We start from the raw sequence: 18,345 nt of genomic DNA, 5'->3' as shown, positions 1-18,345 counted from the left end.
TCTCAGTGTTTAATAATATAAAAATATCACTATTTTTCTTTTTAATTGAATTACAGACTGTAAATTGTTAAAGTATGGGTATCTGGTTTTTGTCTGTTCCACTCTAAAGTTTTAGTTTCAGATTATTTGGGAGACTTTGCATTTTAATTTTTTAAAATACATATCCAGTTTTAGATTTTAAGTTGATGTGTTTTGTTTTTGGAAAAATAACATATCCAACTGCATGGAAGTTTGTTAATAAAGACCAAATTTACCAATACCTAGTGTTGCTTAGTTGTGGGGTAAACACAACTAAGTTTTGTGTTTGAGGTAAATTAGCACCTTACAACACATGTGAACCCGACTTTCTTTGTTTTGTATGTTAGTTCCTATGTTCTGTTTGTTGCAGCTCAGTTGTTTGTGGTCTAGATTGTAAGAGAAGGTGCATGTCACAGGTAGTTGATAAGAAGTATCCTTATGTGACCTAGCAGTTGCTTATCAGCTATCTAGGAGGGGAATCTGCTACTGTGTATGAAGCTTAAGCTCACATTTGGCGGTTGCTTTCGAACAGGACTGGTACATTAGTAAAAAGTATTAGAGGAGATATTTGTGGCATTCAAACTGTTCAGTTTGCACAATAATTGATTGTTACAGGTTTCACACTTGTGATATGTCCTTTGATATCACTTATGGAAGATCAGCTCATGGTTTTGGAACAGCTTGGTATTTCTGCAACTTTATTGAATGCCTCAAGCAGTAAGGTATGTTTAACTGCCAAGTCTTTGTGTGTTTTGTGGTGTATGTGCTGGTGTCTCACCTCTGTTTATGAATACTGAATGAATGGCAGTTTGATCAGCTAATGTCAATCTGTCAACAGTATCTTGCCAACCATGTGCTGTGATATGGATAACGTGAATAAGTATCTTGTGTTCTTGTTTCAATGACAAGAATACCTGTAAGCCAACACCTTTCATGGGATAAATAGACTTCATGGGATGTGAAGTACCTTTGGCTGATATGTGTTGTAGATTTTTACTTAGTCTCTAGACTTAAAAGAAGATTAGAGTAGGTGATTTTTGCCCACTAGTAACATGTTGAGCAATGCAGACTTTTACATATAATTATTTATCTTTCTTTAGGATGGTAAGCTGTTTTATCCAGAGGCCAAGAAGCAACTTATTACCCAGTCTGTTATTAGTCAATTGCTTTTTACAGTGAAATATCTTTTCCTGACTACTAGGAGGCCATGGTCATTAACTTGCATAGGTTAGTGGCTTGATGCAATGTGCTGAACTTGGAGCCCACTTCGAGGTAGAACACTTTGAAAACTCAGTAATAAAGGTTACAATTGTGTGTAAGAAATTATTACTACACTTGTAGTACCACAGGCATGTTTAGGACACTATTGGGAAAATACTGATACCACATGATGAAGCTAAGACAAATACTTAATAGCTTGCTTTTTCAAAGTTCTGTGACAGATTTTCCAAGTATTAAAATTAACATTTTATATATCATGATCTTCTTCAAAGACTTAAAGTAGTGGTAAATACTGTGTAACAGTTTATCAGTCTCTGCCATTACCCCTTATGAATTGTTATAACCTCTTAATCTTAGCACTAAGCAACTTCAGTGTGTTGTCCCAGTTTGTTGGCCACTGATTTCTCCTTTTGTTTTGAACAGGAACATGTGAAGTGGGTTCATACTGAAATGCTAGACAGAAATTCGCAACTGAAGCTCATTTATGTGACCCCGGAGAAGATTGCGAAAAGCAAAATGTTCATGTCAAAGCTAGAGAAAGCTTATCAAGCAGGGTGTCTTGCTCGCATTGCTGTAGATGAGGTCCATTGCTGTAGTCAATGGGGCCATGACTTCAGGCCTGGTATGCACGTTAGAAATCTAGTTTGCAGTGTTATTCAGGCATCAATAAATAATGAGTTAGGCCTGAAATAAAGCCAGGTGCTTTTCATCCATTAAGTAAATACTTAGTGTATGACAAGTACCTGTGTTAGTTCAAGGACTTTAATTCACAAATGGCTATATCCTTGTCCAGGAGCTAAGTTCATGCAAATGGGGGCGATTTTGCTGTCAGTATTCCAAAAAGTCTCCTAAATCAGTTTAATGGGAGCTTAATAAAATGAAAGTTTTTGGCTGTTGTCTTTAATATGGACAATACAGTCTTCTTTAACCTACCGCTACAGGAAAAAGTGTCATTCTCTACACTGCTACCTAACACTCTGGGTGACAGGTAGAGCATTTTGTAAATTAATGAGTTATATTTTCATTGCTTCTAAAGCAAGTTGAAACAAATGCCCTTGACTGGCGGGGAAAGAAAGTGTGCTTCAGTTTGTTTCCTGTCTTGTTAGTTGTAGAAGACTGTTACTGGTTACTGTTTCTTGCCTTGGGGGGGGGGCGGGGGGGGGAAACCAAACAACCAAACCACCACCGGATTTGAAACAATAGTAACTGTAAAGTCAACCTTTACAGTTTTGTTGAAAAGTGGTGTCTGAGTGAAGAGCCTTGTCAGTTAAACAGCAGCATAGCATTTGGATATGTACCTCTGGCTGCATTTCTGTTCTAAGGCAGCAAGTGATTGTCAGCACTGAGCCTTTAAAATCTTTCCTTAGTGCAGTCTGGTGTATGTCCAAATTTCACATTGCTTGTTTATTAGCAAAGCTCTGTTTACTGAAAAGCTGTTGGTAAAAACAGACCTGCAAAATAACTTGAATCTTGGTTAATGTGATGCCACTTAGATTTTTTTCTAACTTTTTAAGAACTTCTATTTCACTATGTTTTGCCTTCTGAATTGTGGCTGCTTTTGCAAAATTCACTTAGAAGAGAAAGCATCTATTTTGATAAGTGCAATCTTTTTATTACTTCATTTGGATATATAAATTAGTTCTGTAGTAAATCGATCAGTAATAACATTTATTGCGGTATTACCCCATTGAATGCTATCTACATTAGTATCTTTTTTTTAACTTTGGATCTGTGGTATGAGAAATCCTTTTCTTTCCCCTTTCTTTTCTTGCTTAGACTACAAGTCTCTTGGTATCTTGAAAAGACAGTTTCCCAATGCTCCCTTGATTGGATTGACAGCAACTGCTACAAATCATGTTTTAAAGGACGCTCAGAAAATTTTGCATGTTCAGAAGTGTATTACCTTTACTGCGTCTTTTAACCGGCCCAATCTTTACTATGAGGTATGTCTTATTACTGTTTGTTTGACTGCATCACAGTCATATTATCTTCTGTAAATTACAGTCAATGAATTTTAGAATAGAGTTTCAATTGTACATTTTAATAGATTTTCAAGTGAATGATGGTGTTCTTTCATGTTGCTGAACTTGCTGTCATCTGTAGAGGAACTTGGACTGCTCTGTCTTTGTGAGCAAGGCTTAGTAGATAGCATTGTGTAGAGGGGAGAGGTAGGTAGCAGGCTCAGACTGCTTCCAAGTTGTTGGAAAATGACATATGATTGCAAAAAGTTGTGAATTATGGTGTTGTACTGTATTTTCAGTTTGACCACACCTTCTTTTATTGTTCTTCATGGAAAAACTTGTGCACTTGTTTTTCTGTGGACTTCTGAGACGTAATCTGACTACACAAAGAGAATCTAGTAGTTTTAGTTAAATGTCATAATAGTTTTGTTTATTCTACTGAAAGAAGTAGTATAATAGGATTGTTTGACAGATTACATGCCCACTTAAAGAACTCTAGCATGTGTTTATTGTATTTTTGAGGTTCGACATAAGCCTTCAAATAATGAAGATTTCATTGAGGACATAGTTAAGATCATTAATGGAAGATACAAAGGACTTTCAGGTAAAAAAAGAAAACCACAAACCAACCACTCAACAAAAACCCACCCAGAACAAACCAACCAAACAAAAAAAACCCCAAACCCCCCAAAGGTTTTTTTTATAATAATCAGCATTACAGGGACATTTTCAAGTGCTCCTGAAACCTGCAGAGAAATTTGATTTTCACTATACATTAAGCATCCAGCATTAAAATAAATGAAATTCAATAAGATCCATACCTTGAATAATTACTCTTTTCATTCATTAGTGTTTAAATGTCTTTACAGTTTACTTATATCTTCTGAAGTATTGAAATACAATGTTGATGTGTATAGAACAATGCTTACGTAGATAAGAATAATAGCAATCTTTAAGATTGTAAAAACAAGGCTCAGAAAAGGTTATCTTTATGTTCTTAAATCCTGCATATGTCATTTAGTATCTCTGTGTCAGGATACTTACTGTCTTTAACACTACTTTTCCATATTTGACCATAAGATTCACTTATTATTCAATACCCAGAATGGGTGTGTGGTGGGCTGAATTGTACTTTTGTGGTGAATGCAGAACTGTAAAAGTTGGATTTTGTGTAAGCAGTAAATTATGTACTGCAAATAAAGAGGAGAGCCATATTACAAAGGCAACAGAACTCACTCTTCCGGAGCAGATGTCTGTCCCTGTCTCTGCTGTGGAACACTGTGGCTGTGCTGAGCTGCTCCCCAAATAGAAACTGTGCTAAGATGATCACAAATTGCGTGGGTTTGTGTCAGCATTGACCTAGCCTGACTGACTAATGACAAAAAGCAGATTTATCTGAAACATCAGCTGAGATGTCATAGATGTAAAAGTGTGCTGTTCCCTATGACATAAGCATTAATAAACATTGTCCTCCTTGAACATCAATAGAATATTTCCATGATTATGTGGATTGGCACCAATCTTTTCTCTTTGGCCTTCAAGTCAAAGCTGATAACTGAAGTTCCATTCATGGCTACCAATACTGCAGACTGAATAGGCACAGAGATTACTTACTGTTTTTTTATTTATTTAATTTTAAGTTTATAAAACTTTCAAAGTTGTTTTTAAGTAGTAGGGATTGTTTGGGTTTTTAAGGCAACATGATAAGGCATCTTTCACTTTTGTGCAGGAATCGTTTACTGTTTTTCTCAGAAGGATTCTGAGCAAGTTACTGTGAGTTTGCAGAAACTGGGAATCAAGGCAGGGACTTACCATGCAAACATGGATGCTAAATACAAGACCAAAGTTCATAAAGGATGGGCAGCAAATCAAATCCAGGTAAAGTAGATACTATTCATAGACTTATGTCTCACTTAAACAAATAGTGTTTTGGTACCCTGATGGTTTCTTAATTTTGTTTCAGGTCGTAGTGGCAACTGTTGCTTTTGGTATGGGAATTGATAAACCTGATGTGAGGTTTGTAATTCATCATTCTATGAGCAAATCCATGGAGAACTACTACCAAGAGAGTGGACGTGCAGGTATTGCAGGAAATGGCTTTTGCAGAGTACCTGTTTACATCTGTTAAACCCATAAAATTGTACTTTGATTTCAGCCATTTGCAAGGTATCTCGTCTTTGAAACAGGTTCTAAAGTGTATAATGCCACTCTGCCTCTGTAAAGAGGCTTTAGAGCAAATCTAAATTACATTAATGATCTCAGGCCTCTGGACTGTAGTGTAGTGAAGAATAACTAGTTACCTAGCCCTTTACTCAGCATTTTTTAATTACATGATTTTTGTGACATCTGTGGCTTACCAGAATATTTTCATAACATGACATTGACTGTATGATGTTGGATGTATGATACAGAAAAGATTTTTTTCTTTGCATAGCAGCTGGGATGCATGATTTGCTTACATTGTCTCTAGATGATGTCTAATCACTGTATGAATTTTGGTGGCCACAGAAATACAAGTAGGGTGGGGAGTCTGGAGCAGGGAATTTTAAGGATTGATCAATGTATAGCAGCACTAAATAGCTGTTACGGCTAAAAAAGTTTTTGTGGTATTTTGTTTTGCTTTGGTTTTTTTGACCTTGTGCATTATTACTTTTTCAAAGACAGATTTGAATCAATGTGGAGGAAAGCTTTTTGAAGACCCTGAGGGACAATTGGTTGAGATTTTGAGTATGCCTGTATGATAGAAATTTACTTTAGTGCTGGCCTAAGAAATACAATGTTCATCAAAGTTTGTGGCAGTTTGTATCTGCTTATGCTAGAGACACAAGGGCCATATAGGTGCTGAAGTAGTTGTTTCACAATGTTTATCAGCTTGGGGTGATTAGAGCAAGCTTTTGTGTGTTTCTTTTTCATAATTCCATTTAAATGAGATTCTTCTGGACAGGAGATTAAGCAAGCACCACTGCTCATTTGCCTGAGCATACTACTTAGCTTATGAAACCTTCCTCTTTCCTCATGACTGCCCATCCAAGTGAAGTAGTTCCTTTCCATTATATGTTAAACTTTTCAAAGGTTTAGGGTTTTTAGACCTTTTCTGCTCTCTGGATCTTGTAAACAGCAGGAAGGCTCCTATCAGCACATCATTGGAAAGGGTGGGCAATGGGAAGGAAGAGATAATATAAGTTCAGCTATAAAAGACACATTTGGTTTCAGATGGAATATTTTGTTAAATCTTACCTAATTCTGTTTGTTTCCATTAATACCTAATAAGGTATTTGAAGCTCACAATGTCTTTTAATCAAATAAGTATTAGGCTTCAAGGTGTATTTTGGCTGGATTTTTCCAAGAGGTGTTAAGGTGAGAAAATGGAGATTTCACTGACTTTCTGTAAGACTTTAATATTTTATTTTAGTTGTTAAAGAGTCAAAATCTTCACTATGTAATATTTTCAGTTTGCTTAGTTCTGCAGTTGTAGAACACTGTTCTACATGTATTTTATTTCTAGTCTGTATCATGCTACGGTCTATTGGCTAATATGTTATGCTTGACACTGTTACAGTCATGTACTCTATCTATAGGGGCTGCAGAAGCACATGCAGGTAAGAGTGGAATTTTTACCAGAAAATGCTGTGCTTAAAGTAAATCTCTTCTAAAGTTTAAAGTCTAAATTTTTTGTTTAATGTATTGCAGGCAGAGATGACCAAAAAGCTGACTGCATTTTGTATTACGGTTTTGGAGATATATTTAGAATCAGCTCAATGGTAGTGATGGAAAACGTAGGGCAAGAGAAGCTGTATGATATGGTGTCTTACTGCCAGAATATGAACAAGTAAGTTACTGTGGTGGCTTGATTGCCAGTTTTAAAATAGTTTGGCTAATTTTGTTGGGGTTTTTTAGAGGATATTTAAAAAAAAAAAAAGCACCAAACACCTTACCTCCCCCAAACCAACAACAAAATAAAACACCCCACCTCACTATACCATTGTAACAGCATCTTGAGTTTGGAGTTTGTGGTTTGGCTGCTCAGTATGAGTGTTTTTGCACATAACTGGATGACGGTGTGTTGCTTGCCAGCTTCAGGATAAAGTTCTGGAAGCAGTTATGTTCAGATAAAATATCTGTCAACAAATAGTGTTTGACTTTCATGTCCCATCCAGAGCAAATACTGCAATGCTTTGCTTCTTACTCTAAGGTACCAGTATTTCATGGCCATGCAGGAGTCAGCATGTGTTTAACGCTTCATCTGCTGCACTGAGCTGTAATGAATACTTCATGGAAAACACTTGTATCTATGTTGTGGACAACTCGTGCATCCAGTATAGTCTTTGTTGGCCTCAGTCTAAGAATTAGTTCATATTCTTATGATTTTTCATTCTATTGGAATTGCAGATTATACTTTTCTACTGTAACCAAATTGTTCCTACAGCAGTGTTCAGTATTGCTGAAAGCTACTAGTTATTCCTATTAGCGTAACTGGCAGTGAATACTGTGTTGCAGTCTTTGTTTTCTGATTATTTTTTTCTGAGATAATTCTTCATGCTTATTTTGAGATATGAGCTGACCCAGAGGGCCTTCTCTTTGCCACTTTCATGATTTGTGACACAGGTGTATACATTTACATTCTATAGTTCCTCTTTGTTCTTTCAGGTGTCGCCGGGTGCTCATAGCCCATCATTTTGATGAAGTATGGGATTCTGCAAACTGCAACAGAATGTGTGATAACTGCTGTAGAGACAACTGTAAGTAAGTTGTTTTTATAACCAAGGACAGAGAACATGAAGGTTTGCTTAAAGAAATATCTAGTTCAGACAAACTGTGAGCAACTTCTGTAAAGTGTGCTTGTAGTACTGCCTCTTTCCAAGGTTCAACTTCTGTTATGAACATCAGTTTTCAGTGGCTTTAGTGCTGTCAAATTCAGGGCATTTTGCAGGATGCTTCCTGGTTTGGCCTGAGGCCAAACATTTCAGCATCTTTCAGGCTCACCTGTTGCCAAAAGTGAAGCTGGGGCAAGGGGGAGATTGGCTTACCTGTTTTAAAATGAATCTGGTATGTGTTGGGTTTTGTTTCAATATTTTTTTTAGTGTGTGAAAGCTGTATTTTGAGAAGGAGCCTCTTGCCCTCTGCATGTCAAACTATTCACACTTAGGCTCTGAGAAGGCACAGTTTGCACACGTCATTTTACAAGTTGCCTGGTAAAATCTCTGAGGATTTCAGTACTGCATGCTCATGAGACCTACCTGTGTCAGGACTGTGCATGGCAGTTGTGCAGAACGACTGAGCACGCTAATCCAGGATTTTGCATGTGTTAGCCCTAACAGCACAATGTCTGTCTAGCACGTGCTCTTCCTCTGGAAGGAAGTTGGGATCATAAGAGGGAAGGCATATGGGCCAGATATAGGGGGAACTTGGGAGATGAGCTGAAACAAGACTTGCTGTCTGGTAAAGGAGGGTGGTTTCAGTATGTTGTGATTTAACCCAGCTGGCAGCTAAAACAAGCACACAGCTGTTGGCTCACACCCCTCTTCCCCTCAGTGGGGTGGGGGAGAGAATCAAAAATGCAAAAACCAAAAAAAAGTAAAACTCATGGGCTGACATAAAGACAGTTTAATAGGACAGAAAAGGAAGATGCTAATAATAATAAACAAAACCAGTGATGAACAGCACAATTTCTTACCACCCAAAGTCGATGCTCTGCAAGAGCCCTGAGCTGCCCCGCCTCTCGGCCCACCCCCCAGCTATAGACACAGCATGACATCATATGGTATGGAATATCCTTTTGGCCAGTTTATCAACATTATCCTCATCCTCAATCCAAAACATAGCACTGCCTTCTACTATCTTCTGCTAAGAAGAAAATTAACTCTATCCCTGCCGAAACCAGAACAGTATCCACTCTTTACTCTATACTATCTACATCATATCCAGGTCCCACACTTTCCAACACATTGCAATTAATGACCATCACTTGTCCTGTCTTTTGTGGGGGGGGGTGTGGGGATGGTGTGTGTGTAGATATACATATATCTACACACACAAACAGAGAGATATCATTCCCTTAATCAATGGACCACTGCTGTGAAATGTCTGTAAAATGTTTATAAATGTCCACTGAGTTCCTTTAGTCCATGACTTTGGGGTCCATCTGTCATACCGGTGTCTCAGGGCAGGGGAGATGGTATGTGATGGTGGATTGCTCCATGCTGCATCTGGAGCTTGTAGCTGATGTATCTGGTGCGGTCCATGCTTGCAGTCTGCAGGTTGAAGATGTCAATCTTGACAAAGTTGCTGGGTGCTCATTGCTGAAGTCAGTTCTGGTTTCATCAAAGTTCATTCTTCATTAATCTGGATAATTCTTACTGTAATACTGTTACTATGGCATACAGCAATCATAATAATGATGACATGCATTATTGTATAGCTATTAACATCATACAATTTAAATCATTGGCTATTCTCACCCAAAATCAAATCCCTTTGAGGTACACATTGAACTGTCCTATCTTTCCGCATCACCCACCAAGTGCACGTAGGTCCTTGAGCAAAAGCAACCCCACAACAGAATGGCCCTCCAGTAGACTGGGCAAAATAGACAGCTGTTCAGTTTCCTCTGTCTCCAAGGCAGCTACGCCAAAAGTCCACTGGTACCCTTTTGAGTCCTTGAGACTACCTCCAGAGAAGGTATTTGCGCCCAGGATGCACAGAGCCTCTGGGCCAGTCACAATAGGGGGCTTTTGCCACTCATTCCCAGTTGGACTCATTTCAGCCTCCAGTACAGTTAGCTGTTGGGATGCCCCTGTCACTCCAGAAAAACAGATGGGTTCTGCCCCTTCATGGCTCAGTGGCATTAGGGTACGCTGTGCACTGGTGTCCACTAGGGCCTCGTACTCCTGTGGGTCTGATGTGCCAGGCCATTGGATCCACAGTCCAATAAACCCGGTTGTTCCTTTCTTCCACCTGGCTGGAGGCAGGGCCCCTCTAAGTCCTTTTTACAAGTGAATAACAAATATGATGAGCAGGATTAGAAGTCCCTTCAAGAGGATCATAAGTGCAGTCAGGCCTTTCATTCAGTCTGGGGGACTCCCTGTTGGAAACTGGAGTGGCATTTTTCTTGGAAGAATCCCCTTTAGTGATTGTTTTTCTTTGCAGCTTATGTACTTGTGCCTCTAGGGTCGAGGTAGGCTTTCCATTATGCTTCCTCATGTTCTCTCTGTGGTCACACATGTAAAACCACAGGGTGCCTTGTGGTGTGTACCCTCTATATCCTCTCTCTTGAGCAGGTGAACACTTACTCCTAATAGCTGAGATACCTATCTGTGCAGGTGGAGAACAGGACATACCCTCTTTTGAATTGCTGGACCAGTTTCTCAGTTGAGATGAGGGAAGAGAGACTTTCTTTGTATTGCTGGAGTCGGCCAGCCACTTCATCCACCGTTGGTGCCTCTTCATCTTCCCGGTCCATTACTGCCAGTGAGTTAGTGTACGACAATGGTGTGTTCCATACAAACTTCCACCACATGGGTTGTGTGCACTGGACTTCATCTGGATCTGTGGATAACTGTGAGTTGTCTGGGTCAAAATAAACCATCTTCCACACAGCTGATTCTCTCAGGTACTGTGGATACCTCCCTCCATAGTGGTCCACTTGCCTGAATGACATACAACATCTTCCTTGAAGGGGTACCTTTCCTTTATGCTTTACAGAAGTTGCCTCCAGAGGCTGAGGGCTTGTGTTTTTTTCCCCAATTGCCTTGTCAATGCCCCCTTCCCTAAACAGGGACCCCAGCTGCTTGGCCTCTGTACACTCTAATTCCAGGCTACTGGCCCCATTATCCCAGCATCGAAGCAGCTACATGATAATGTGCTCACCTGGGCGATGGCTGAAATCTTTTCCCATATCTCACAACTCCCTTGGGGACAGGGCGATTACCTCTGTTTCTGCCTCTTTCTCCTGTTCTTGTGATGGTCCTGGTTCATCGTCATCCCTTACTAAGCAAGCTGATTTTTTTGTGTATTTCTTCTTCTGTGTAGGGGTGACTGATATTGGCATGGGTTGGTTTTTGGCTCGGCTGTAGTGCCTGTCACCAGAGTTTGAGTGGCCGCGGTGTTTGTTGTGGGGGTTGGAGTGGCTGCAGTGCCTGTCATTTTGTTGTCAGATCTAGAGACCCTCCCTTCCCTTTGAGGGCACTAAGTAGTGTTGAACAGAGCTCAGTAGGCATGGGCCAGGCCCCAGCACATTGCAGTGATTTGTGTCCTTCTGGAACTGCCAGGGTGATAGCATACTTTTTCCAAACATTCTACTAGCTTTTTGGGATTCTGCACTTGTTCAGGGGTTGAAGTTCCAAAACACTGGGGGGGCCCACTGCTCTAGGCATTTGCCTATGCTGTCCCACACACCCTGTCATTCATAACTATCCAGCCTCGGGGCAGATCTCTGGGTGATATTTTAAGTAGTTTAACACTGAACAAGACCAGTAACACATCAGGAGAACTAGCAATAAAAGTATGCTGGTCTGAACATCCCAAGGGTATTCAAAATTCTCAAGAGCTCTTGTAACTAGCCCGAAGGAGAAAGGGAAGGTGAACATGTTCCCCCTTGTCTCCGCCATAGGTTGGTTGTCTGCAGAAAAAAGGTAGTGTGATTCCTAATAATTCCTGGGAGACAGCACCCGAGGTATGGAAGCAACAGCAATGCTGAACACATAGACCGAATCATTCTTATGGCTAATAATGCTATCTTATCATAAGTGAGTAGTACGCAGTGTGGCAAAAGGAACATTCTCATCCAGCTCCCAGAGAAGATAAACAGCATCGTAGGGAATATGTAATACAAATAAGGATTTATGTGACACAACTATGCGAATGAATAATACAACATTGTGTCCGGCAACTATTAAACTAATCTAATGAATGCTTACAAATTGTTTTAACATGCTCTGGTCAGATCTGTTGTTATCTCAACCCTTCGTGCCCTATGTTGGGTGCCAAAAAGGACTGTCGTGGTTTAACCTGGCTGACAGCTAAAACAACTGCACAGCTGTTTGCTCACAACCCACCCACCTACCCAACACCCCTGCCCCCAGTGGGATTGGGGAGAGAATTGAAAATGGAGGGGAAAAAAAAAATAAAAATCATGGGTTGAGATAAAGACAGTTTAATAGGACAGAAAAGGAAGATACTAATAATGATGATAAACAGCACAATTTCTCATCACCTGGTCAATGTTCCACAAGACCCCTGAGCTGCCCTGCCTCCTGGCCCACTTCCCAGTTACATATGGAGCATGATGTCATATGGTATGGAATATCCCTTTGGCCAGTTTGGGTCAGCTGTCCTGGCTGTGTCCTCTCCCAGCTTCTTGGATGCCCGTGACCACCTCCTTGACAGGCTAGTATGAGAAGCTGAAAAGTCCTTGACTGCTTGGCAAAAACTAAGAACATCAGCGTGTTATCAACATTATTCACATCCTCAATCTAAAACACAGCACTATCTTCTACTAAGCAGAAAATTAACTCTATCCTTGCCAAAACCAGGACACAGTAGAACGAGGTCTGGGTCATAATTTTATTTTGCTGCTTTGCCCACAAATATCTTGGGCAGTATTGGGTAGCTAGCTTAAACTGCACTTTCATGGGTGATCATTGACTGCTCTAAATGTCATTTTCGGTACCCATCCAGAAAGCCATAAGTCTCTGAAGATGCATAAAATTTCTTTTGCTGCACTTAACGGAAAGCTCTGGTTTAGACATAGGAAACCCCATGCAAAGCTAGAAAGCTGAAAAGAGTGCTGAGAAAAAGTTGGTCTTGGGTATCTCTAACTGGACATACAAAACCACCTTAAATTTCTTTGAGGACCAGGTGAATTGTAATATGTGGAAAATACCATTTCCTCATACCTCATGTTTGTTGCAGAGCATTTGGATAATGTAGTGATCAGCACTTAAAAAACTTAGGAACAAGTCTGTATTCAAAACTGTTCTCATAACTAGACTTTGTTTCCCTGTACATTTTTGGGGGGGTAGAGAAAAGAAAAATATGTCACTTTATACAGTTAGTTATGTCTAAATAATAAAACTGTTTTGCAAAATTACACCAGTAACAATGTCTTGTTGAAATTTACACTGGGATCAGAGGATGAGAAGAGTATAGAGCTGGTTTGTCCCCAAGGAGCCATATGATGAAGTATAGTTGAAATATATCCTGTTTATTGCTGGTTTACCCCTAGGGCCTTTGGGTATATAAGGAAGGTCTGAGGAAGTCTAGCAGTAGTACTAGATTTTCAATACTTAATTCTTAGTATTGGAGGAGGCAGTTGGGTCATTCTATGCCATCATCTGATCATGCTGTAGAAGTGCAATCATTATGTAGTACATGGATGTGTTAGTGCTCAGAATAATTATTTATGGTGAGGCTAATTTGTATAATGAAATTAATACTTTTTTCTGTCTCATTTTGTCCATGAGTGTCTTGAGAGAAAAAATGTCTCACTTATATTCTTCAGTTCCTCTTTGCTCTCTAATCTTTCCACAATAGATACTATGGGTGAGGAAAAGGAATCCAGCTACCGAGTAACACAGCAGCTACCTTACAAATTTTACACTTTTTAAATGCTGCTTTGGAATTATTTCTGTGCTTTGTAATGTTAAATACATGTAAAAATGTTTGCAGGATTGGAGTTTTAATAATGAAGCAGAAAGATAAATGTAAGTTTGAGTACAAATATATCTGAATTTGATGGAGGGAAAGTTACAGCCTTATTTGTTAAGTTTATACAGCACATAGATACATATTTATCTATAAATATATAAAAGTGCATGTATATGTATACACCTAATGTATATATGGATACTATCTAAATAACTTGCTATTTATACATAACTTCACTTTTATTTGTAGCATGTGAGAAAATGGATGTAACAGGATACTGCAGGGATCTAATCAAGATACTTGAGCAAGCTGAAAGCATGAGTGAGAAACTCACCCCACTGAAATTAATCGATGCGTGGTCTGGAAAAGGTGTATCAAAATTCAGGGTGGCTGAGGTCACTCCACCAAAGCACCCTCGAGAGGAACTGGAGAAAATTGTTGCCCATTTACTGCTGCAGCAGTATCTGAAGTATGTAAGATGACTACTACTTTTTTTTTTTAATATCTTCTAGTCATTTTTCTTTATTCTTGTGTTACTTCTGTGTAGTATTAATGGATACATACTGTGTCTGTGTGTGTGTAAAGGTCCACAAACTGAATTATGTTAAGTGTTGACCAGACTCTAAATTAACTGACTATCCACTTGATTCTACTTTATCTATTCAAGCTGCTATTTGAAACATCCATCATAAGGGTTAATGTGTCCCATTTTTCCCTTGCATATGGTGTAGCTTGTCTTTGTCTCCAACCTTCCCTTATAACACTGATTTAATTTACATAGGGAAGACTTCAGCTTCACGGCATTTGCTACAATATCTTACCTGAAGATAGGACCAAAAGCAGGTCTGCTGAGAAATGAGGCACACATCATAACTATAGAAGGGATAACAAACAAGAAAAGTGTTTACAAGGTATTTATATCTGTACTGACTTGCTATATATAGCGATATCTTTTCTATTTTAATATATTTTAATAGTTTGATATCTGCTCAATATATTTTTCATAGTAATGCAATCAATAGGATTTCAAATAGACCTCATAAATATCTTCTCTCGTGTGGGAACACTGAAAAAGAAGGAAAACAATATTAGAATTTTAATAGAATTGTTTATAACTTACAGGACAAACCATCTCAATCTTTGAATTCGAAAGAAAGCAGTGAAAAAGCTCAGACTATTTCGAAGACTGTCCAAGATTCAGTTGTGAAGAAGTCACAGAAACATAAACGGCTGAACTGTGGTTCTAACTTAAAAGCAAAGAAGCCTAAGCTTCAGGCAGGTGGAGATGACCAACCTGTAGTTCTTGACTGAGTTTCACAGACTTCATTTAGGATCTAATCATGTTTGCTTCTCCACGGACAATGCAGTGTGTAAGTTCAGTTTGTGTTTTAGTAATGGTATTTTTTGTGCATTTTTTTAAATAAAAAACAGGGAAACAAGTATCTTTAAAACCCTCAAATCTAGAAAAAGTCTAGTAGTTAAGGGAGAAATGCTTCATATCAAAATAATTGGTGTGTATCTTATGATACAGCAATGACTACAAAATGTAAATAATTACCGTGTTGCCTTTTAAATTCTTTTGGAAGTGTAGTGTATAGTAACACTATCACAGAACCACGCAGGCTAGAAGGGGCTTCCAGAGATCAGCTAGTCCAACCTCCTGCTCAAAGCAGGTCCAGTTGGAACAGGATGCTCGGGGCCATGTCCAGTTAACTGTCCCCAAGGATGGAGATTCCACAACCCCTTCCAGCACCTGTTCCAATGTTTGACCACCTTCATGACCAAAAAAAGAAATAAGGACATTTCTTAGATCTAATTGTTATTTCCTGTGTTGCAGTTTGTCTATTGCCTCTTGTCCTCCCCCGTGCTCTTCTGAGAAGTCTGGCCCCATTGCTGCTGTGCTCTTCCATTAGGTAGCTGAAGACAACAGCCAGATCACAACAGTCACTCCCCCTCCCCCCCAGCTTTCTTTTTTTTTTTAATCTGGAAGAAATCCAGTTCTCTGTTTCTGCTCTCTGAGCACCTAGGCAGCTTGGTAGCCCTCGGCTAGACTCAATCCAATCTATCAGTATGTTTCTTGTACTGGGAAGTGCAGAACTTAACCCAGCACTCTAGCTGTAATTTCATCTACTCTGCTTTCCTTGGTTCTCTGTTAAGTTTAAAATCCTGAATCACACGGCCACTGAGCAACATATGGGACCCGGGCACCTAGTAAGAAACAAACTTGTCGATGTCTGCAAGTCAGGTTGGCGATGAGGGCCTCTGTCCCCCGCAGGAGGGATTCTCTGGTAACTCTCATCTTCCTTTTTTCTTCATTGTGTGAACACTTGGCTCAGGTTCAGCTGGCATTGATGCATTCCTTGGTGGAGTTCATCCTCTTTCTCAGGGCACTGGTACCTGCTCTGCCACAGCAGAACTGCAGGCAGAAAAGGAAAGCTTTTGTGTTGTTGGAAGCCAGGGTTTTCCAGCCTTCCCTCCCGTGGGAGTCTGCATCCACTGCTCCTGCGAGGGTAGTCTCAAGGTTTTCCCTCCTCTGCAGCACAGGGCTTGGGTGGTCCTTAGTTCTGCAGAGTCCCTGTGAAGACTCTGTCACCTCCTGTTCCTCCTCCTGGCTGCTGCGCAGGCTGCTCCCCTCCTCCTGCAGCTCCTTCACCCAGAAACTTGGCACTGCAACTACAGCACAGCTCCCAAGGAGAGACGTTGGACATCTGGAGGCCTGGGCTGCTGCAGCACCTTTCCTCTGGAGCCGTGTGTGGGTCAGAGCCTCCACTGTGCCAGGGGTGGTTGTTCCAGCATTGCACTACTTCTGACTTGTAGGGATTTTTGGTGAAATATTATATGTATTTATGCTTTTAAAATATGTCTGTTGCTCTTGGAACTGGATTTCTCTAGCTTGTTGTTCAAATAGAAAATCACCTCTGCTTTTCAGAAGTACCTATGTTTATACTTAAGACAACTTTTCTTGATCTCAGCTGTTCCCTTTGTGAAAGTTATACTTTATATGGGAAATACAGAAAAAAGGCCACTTAAGAAATACTTCTGTCTTTCCCCTCCTTCCACTGTTGAGTTGGCTTATTTCAACTACAGATCTGTATTCTAATTAGAAGTTAACTTGGTTGTCCTAAGAAATACTCCCCTGCTCTGTAAGCACTAGAACATGACTGTCTTTGAAAGTTGCATACTTTAAGCCCCAGCTGTGGGCTATGTGAAACTTAATCTGGGGGAAGTTTCTGAATTCTAGTCCCTTAACTCTGCTACTCCACCTGTCCATTTCCTTATGTTCCTGTTGTTTATGGCAATGGAAAAGAGAAAGCAACTATTGGAGAGTCTCGCTGCTTGCCTATGGCCTGAAGTAGTGTGTCTCCACCGTTTTGAAGAGCAACCTGCCTCTTTTGGCTCACCCATGAGTCCTTTCACATAATGTCTTCGTTCTGTCAAGGTAAGAGAGGCCCAGTGCTTATTGCTGCAAATGTTCTTGCATTTTACCTCATCCCACAAAGCTGAGTGGCTGATGGCAATTAAATACCTGTCTGGGTGAGCACTGGATGTGTTTCTCTGTAATACACAGGTTTAATGCAAGTTCAATCAAAACTATGATAGTCAAGAGTAGAAAAATGGTAAAAAATATTCATGATTACAAGGTAAGAGTAGTAGAGGTTGTTTTGAAGATGTTTCGCAAGTGGTGGAAATGTGGTAATTCAGAAATTATGGTAGAATTTTAATTTTTGAGGTTTGGAATTAGATTGGATACTTTATTTTTTTTTTCTAGAAAGGAAGAAAAATTAATATTCTAAGTTGGAGCAATGTCAGGGCCTGAGACCGAACATGGGAAGATCTTAGTGTACTAGGTCCACAGGGATAGCAGACAAAAAGAACCATGGCGCTATTCCCTTATTGAGTTTGGAAAACCAGGAGCTGCTCCAATAACGCCTCATGCTGCTGCTGCTGTGAACCTGAAGCAGTGGTGCTTTCAGTTCCATGTGCCTTTGTCAGACATGGGAGCAGGAATAGCTGGGTTGAGGAAAAAGGCCTGAAGAGCCTTTTGGTTTAAGCGCTGCTTAAAAGTTAACCATAATCTGAGAGAATGCGGATGTCATGGTTATGCTATTTATTAAAAAAGAATCTTTGAACCACAAGAAGATTGCAAATAAGAGTGAGTGGTCCTTTCCTTGCCCCTCAGTGTTCTGGGTAGATTTCCCCTCTTCTTAAAAGATGATGTATGTTGATCCCCTAATTCCTGGCCTGTAAAATGCTTTTGGGATAAATTCAGTAATCAGGAAACTACCCTTAGTAACTCCTCTAAAACTGATCTCAGCCTAGAACCATGTGACCTCCTGCCTCTCACATGTACTTCAAGAAGTTGCTAGAACACTATTGCCATGTTAATATTTACATTTGACTGATTTATACTAAAGGAAAAGCTTCATAGTAATGAAAGGCTCATGTTCATACAGTGAATAGACTTGAGGAAAGTGGTCATCTTTTCCAAACAATGAGCAAA

The 18,345-nt window shown here is 39.8% G+C and overlaps 1 protein-coding gene across 13 annotated transcripts in view; it reads left to right on the top strand.

Moving 5' to 3' along the window:
- RECQL (RecQ like helicase) overlaps window positions 1-18,345 on the top strand; it is a 32,604-nt gene that overhangs the window by 6,356 nt on the left and 7,903 nt on the right. For 8 of the 13 annotated variants that reach the window (XM_054812730.1, XM_054812725.1, XM_054812726.1 and 5 more), the window contains 11 exons: window positions 634-740; window positions 1,663-1,861; window positions 3,016-3,182; window positions 3,723-3,804; window positions 4,930-5,078; window positions 5,164-5,281; window positions 6,891-7,029; window positions 7,848-7,939; window positions 14,094-14,313; window positions 14,626-14,755; window positions 14,967-17,980. In XM_054812730.1, the coding sequence (XP_054668705.1) occupies window positions 634-740; window positions 1,663-1,861; window positions 3,016-3,182; window positions 3,723-3,804; window positions 4,930-5,078; window positions 5,164-5,281; window positions 6,891-7,029; window positions 7,848-7,939; window positions 14,094-14,313; window positions 14,626-14,755; window positions 14,967-15,155 (1,592 nt within the window). In that variant the 3' untranslated portion in view covers window positions 15,156-17,980. Of the gene's footprint in view, window positions 1-633; window positions 741-1,662; window positions 1,862-3,015; window positions 3,183-3,722; window positions 3,805-4,929; window positions 5,079-5,163; window positions 5,282-6,890; window positions 7,030-7,847; window positions 7,940-10,477; window positions 10,668-14,093; window positions 14,314-14,625; window positions 14,756-14,966; window positions 17,981-18,345 lie in introns of those variants that run through there. The other 5 variants (XR_008575407.1, XR_008575406.1, XR_008575409.1 and 2 more) reach the window with 4 other exon arrangements.

The sequence above is a fragment of the Grus americana genome, chromosome 1, assembly GCF_028858705.1.
Source record: "Grus americana isolate bGruAme1 chromosome 1, bGruAme1.mat, whole genome shotgun sequence".
In the NCBI taxonomy this organism is placed as follows: Eukaryota; Metazoa; Chordata; class Aves; order Gruiformes; family Gruidae; genus Grus; species Grus americana.
Note: the sequence above shows the minus strand (reverse complement) of the source record. Positions and strands in the feature narration are given on the sequence as shown.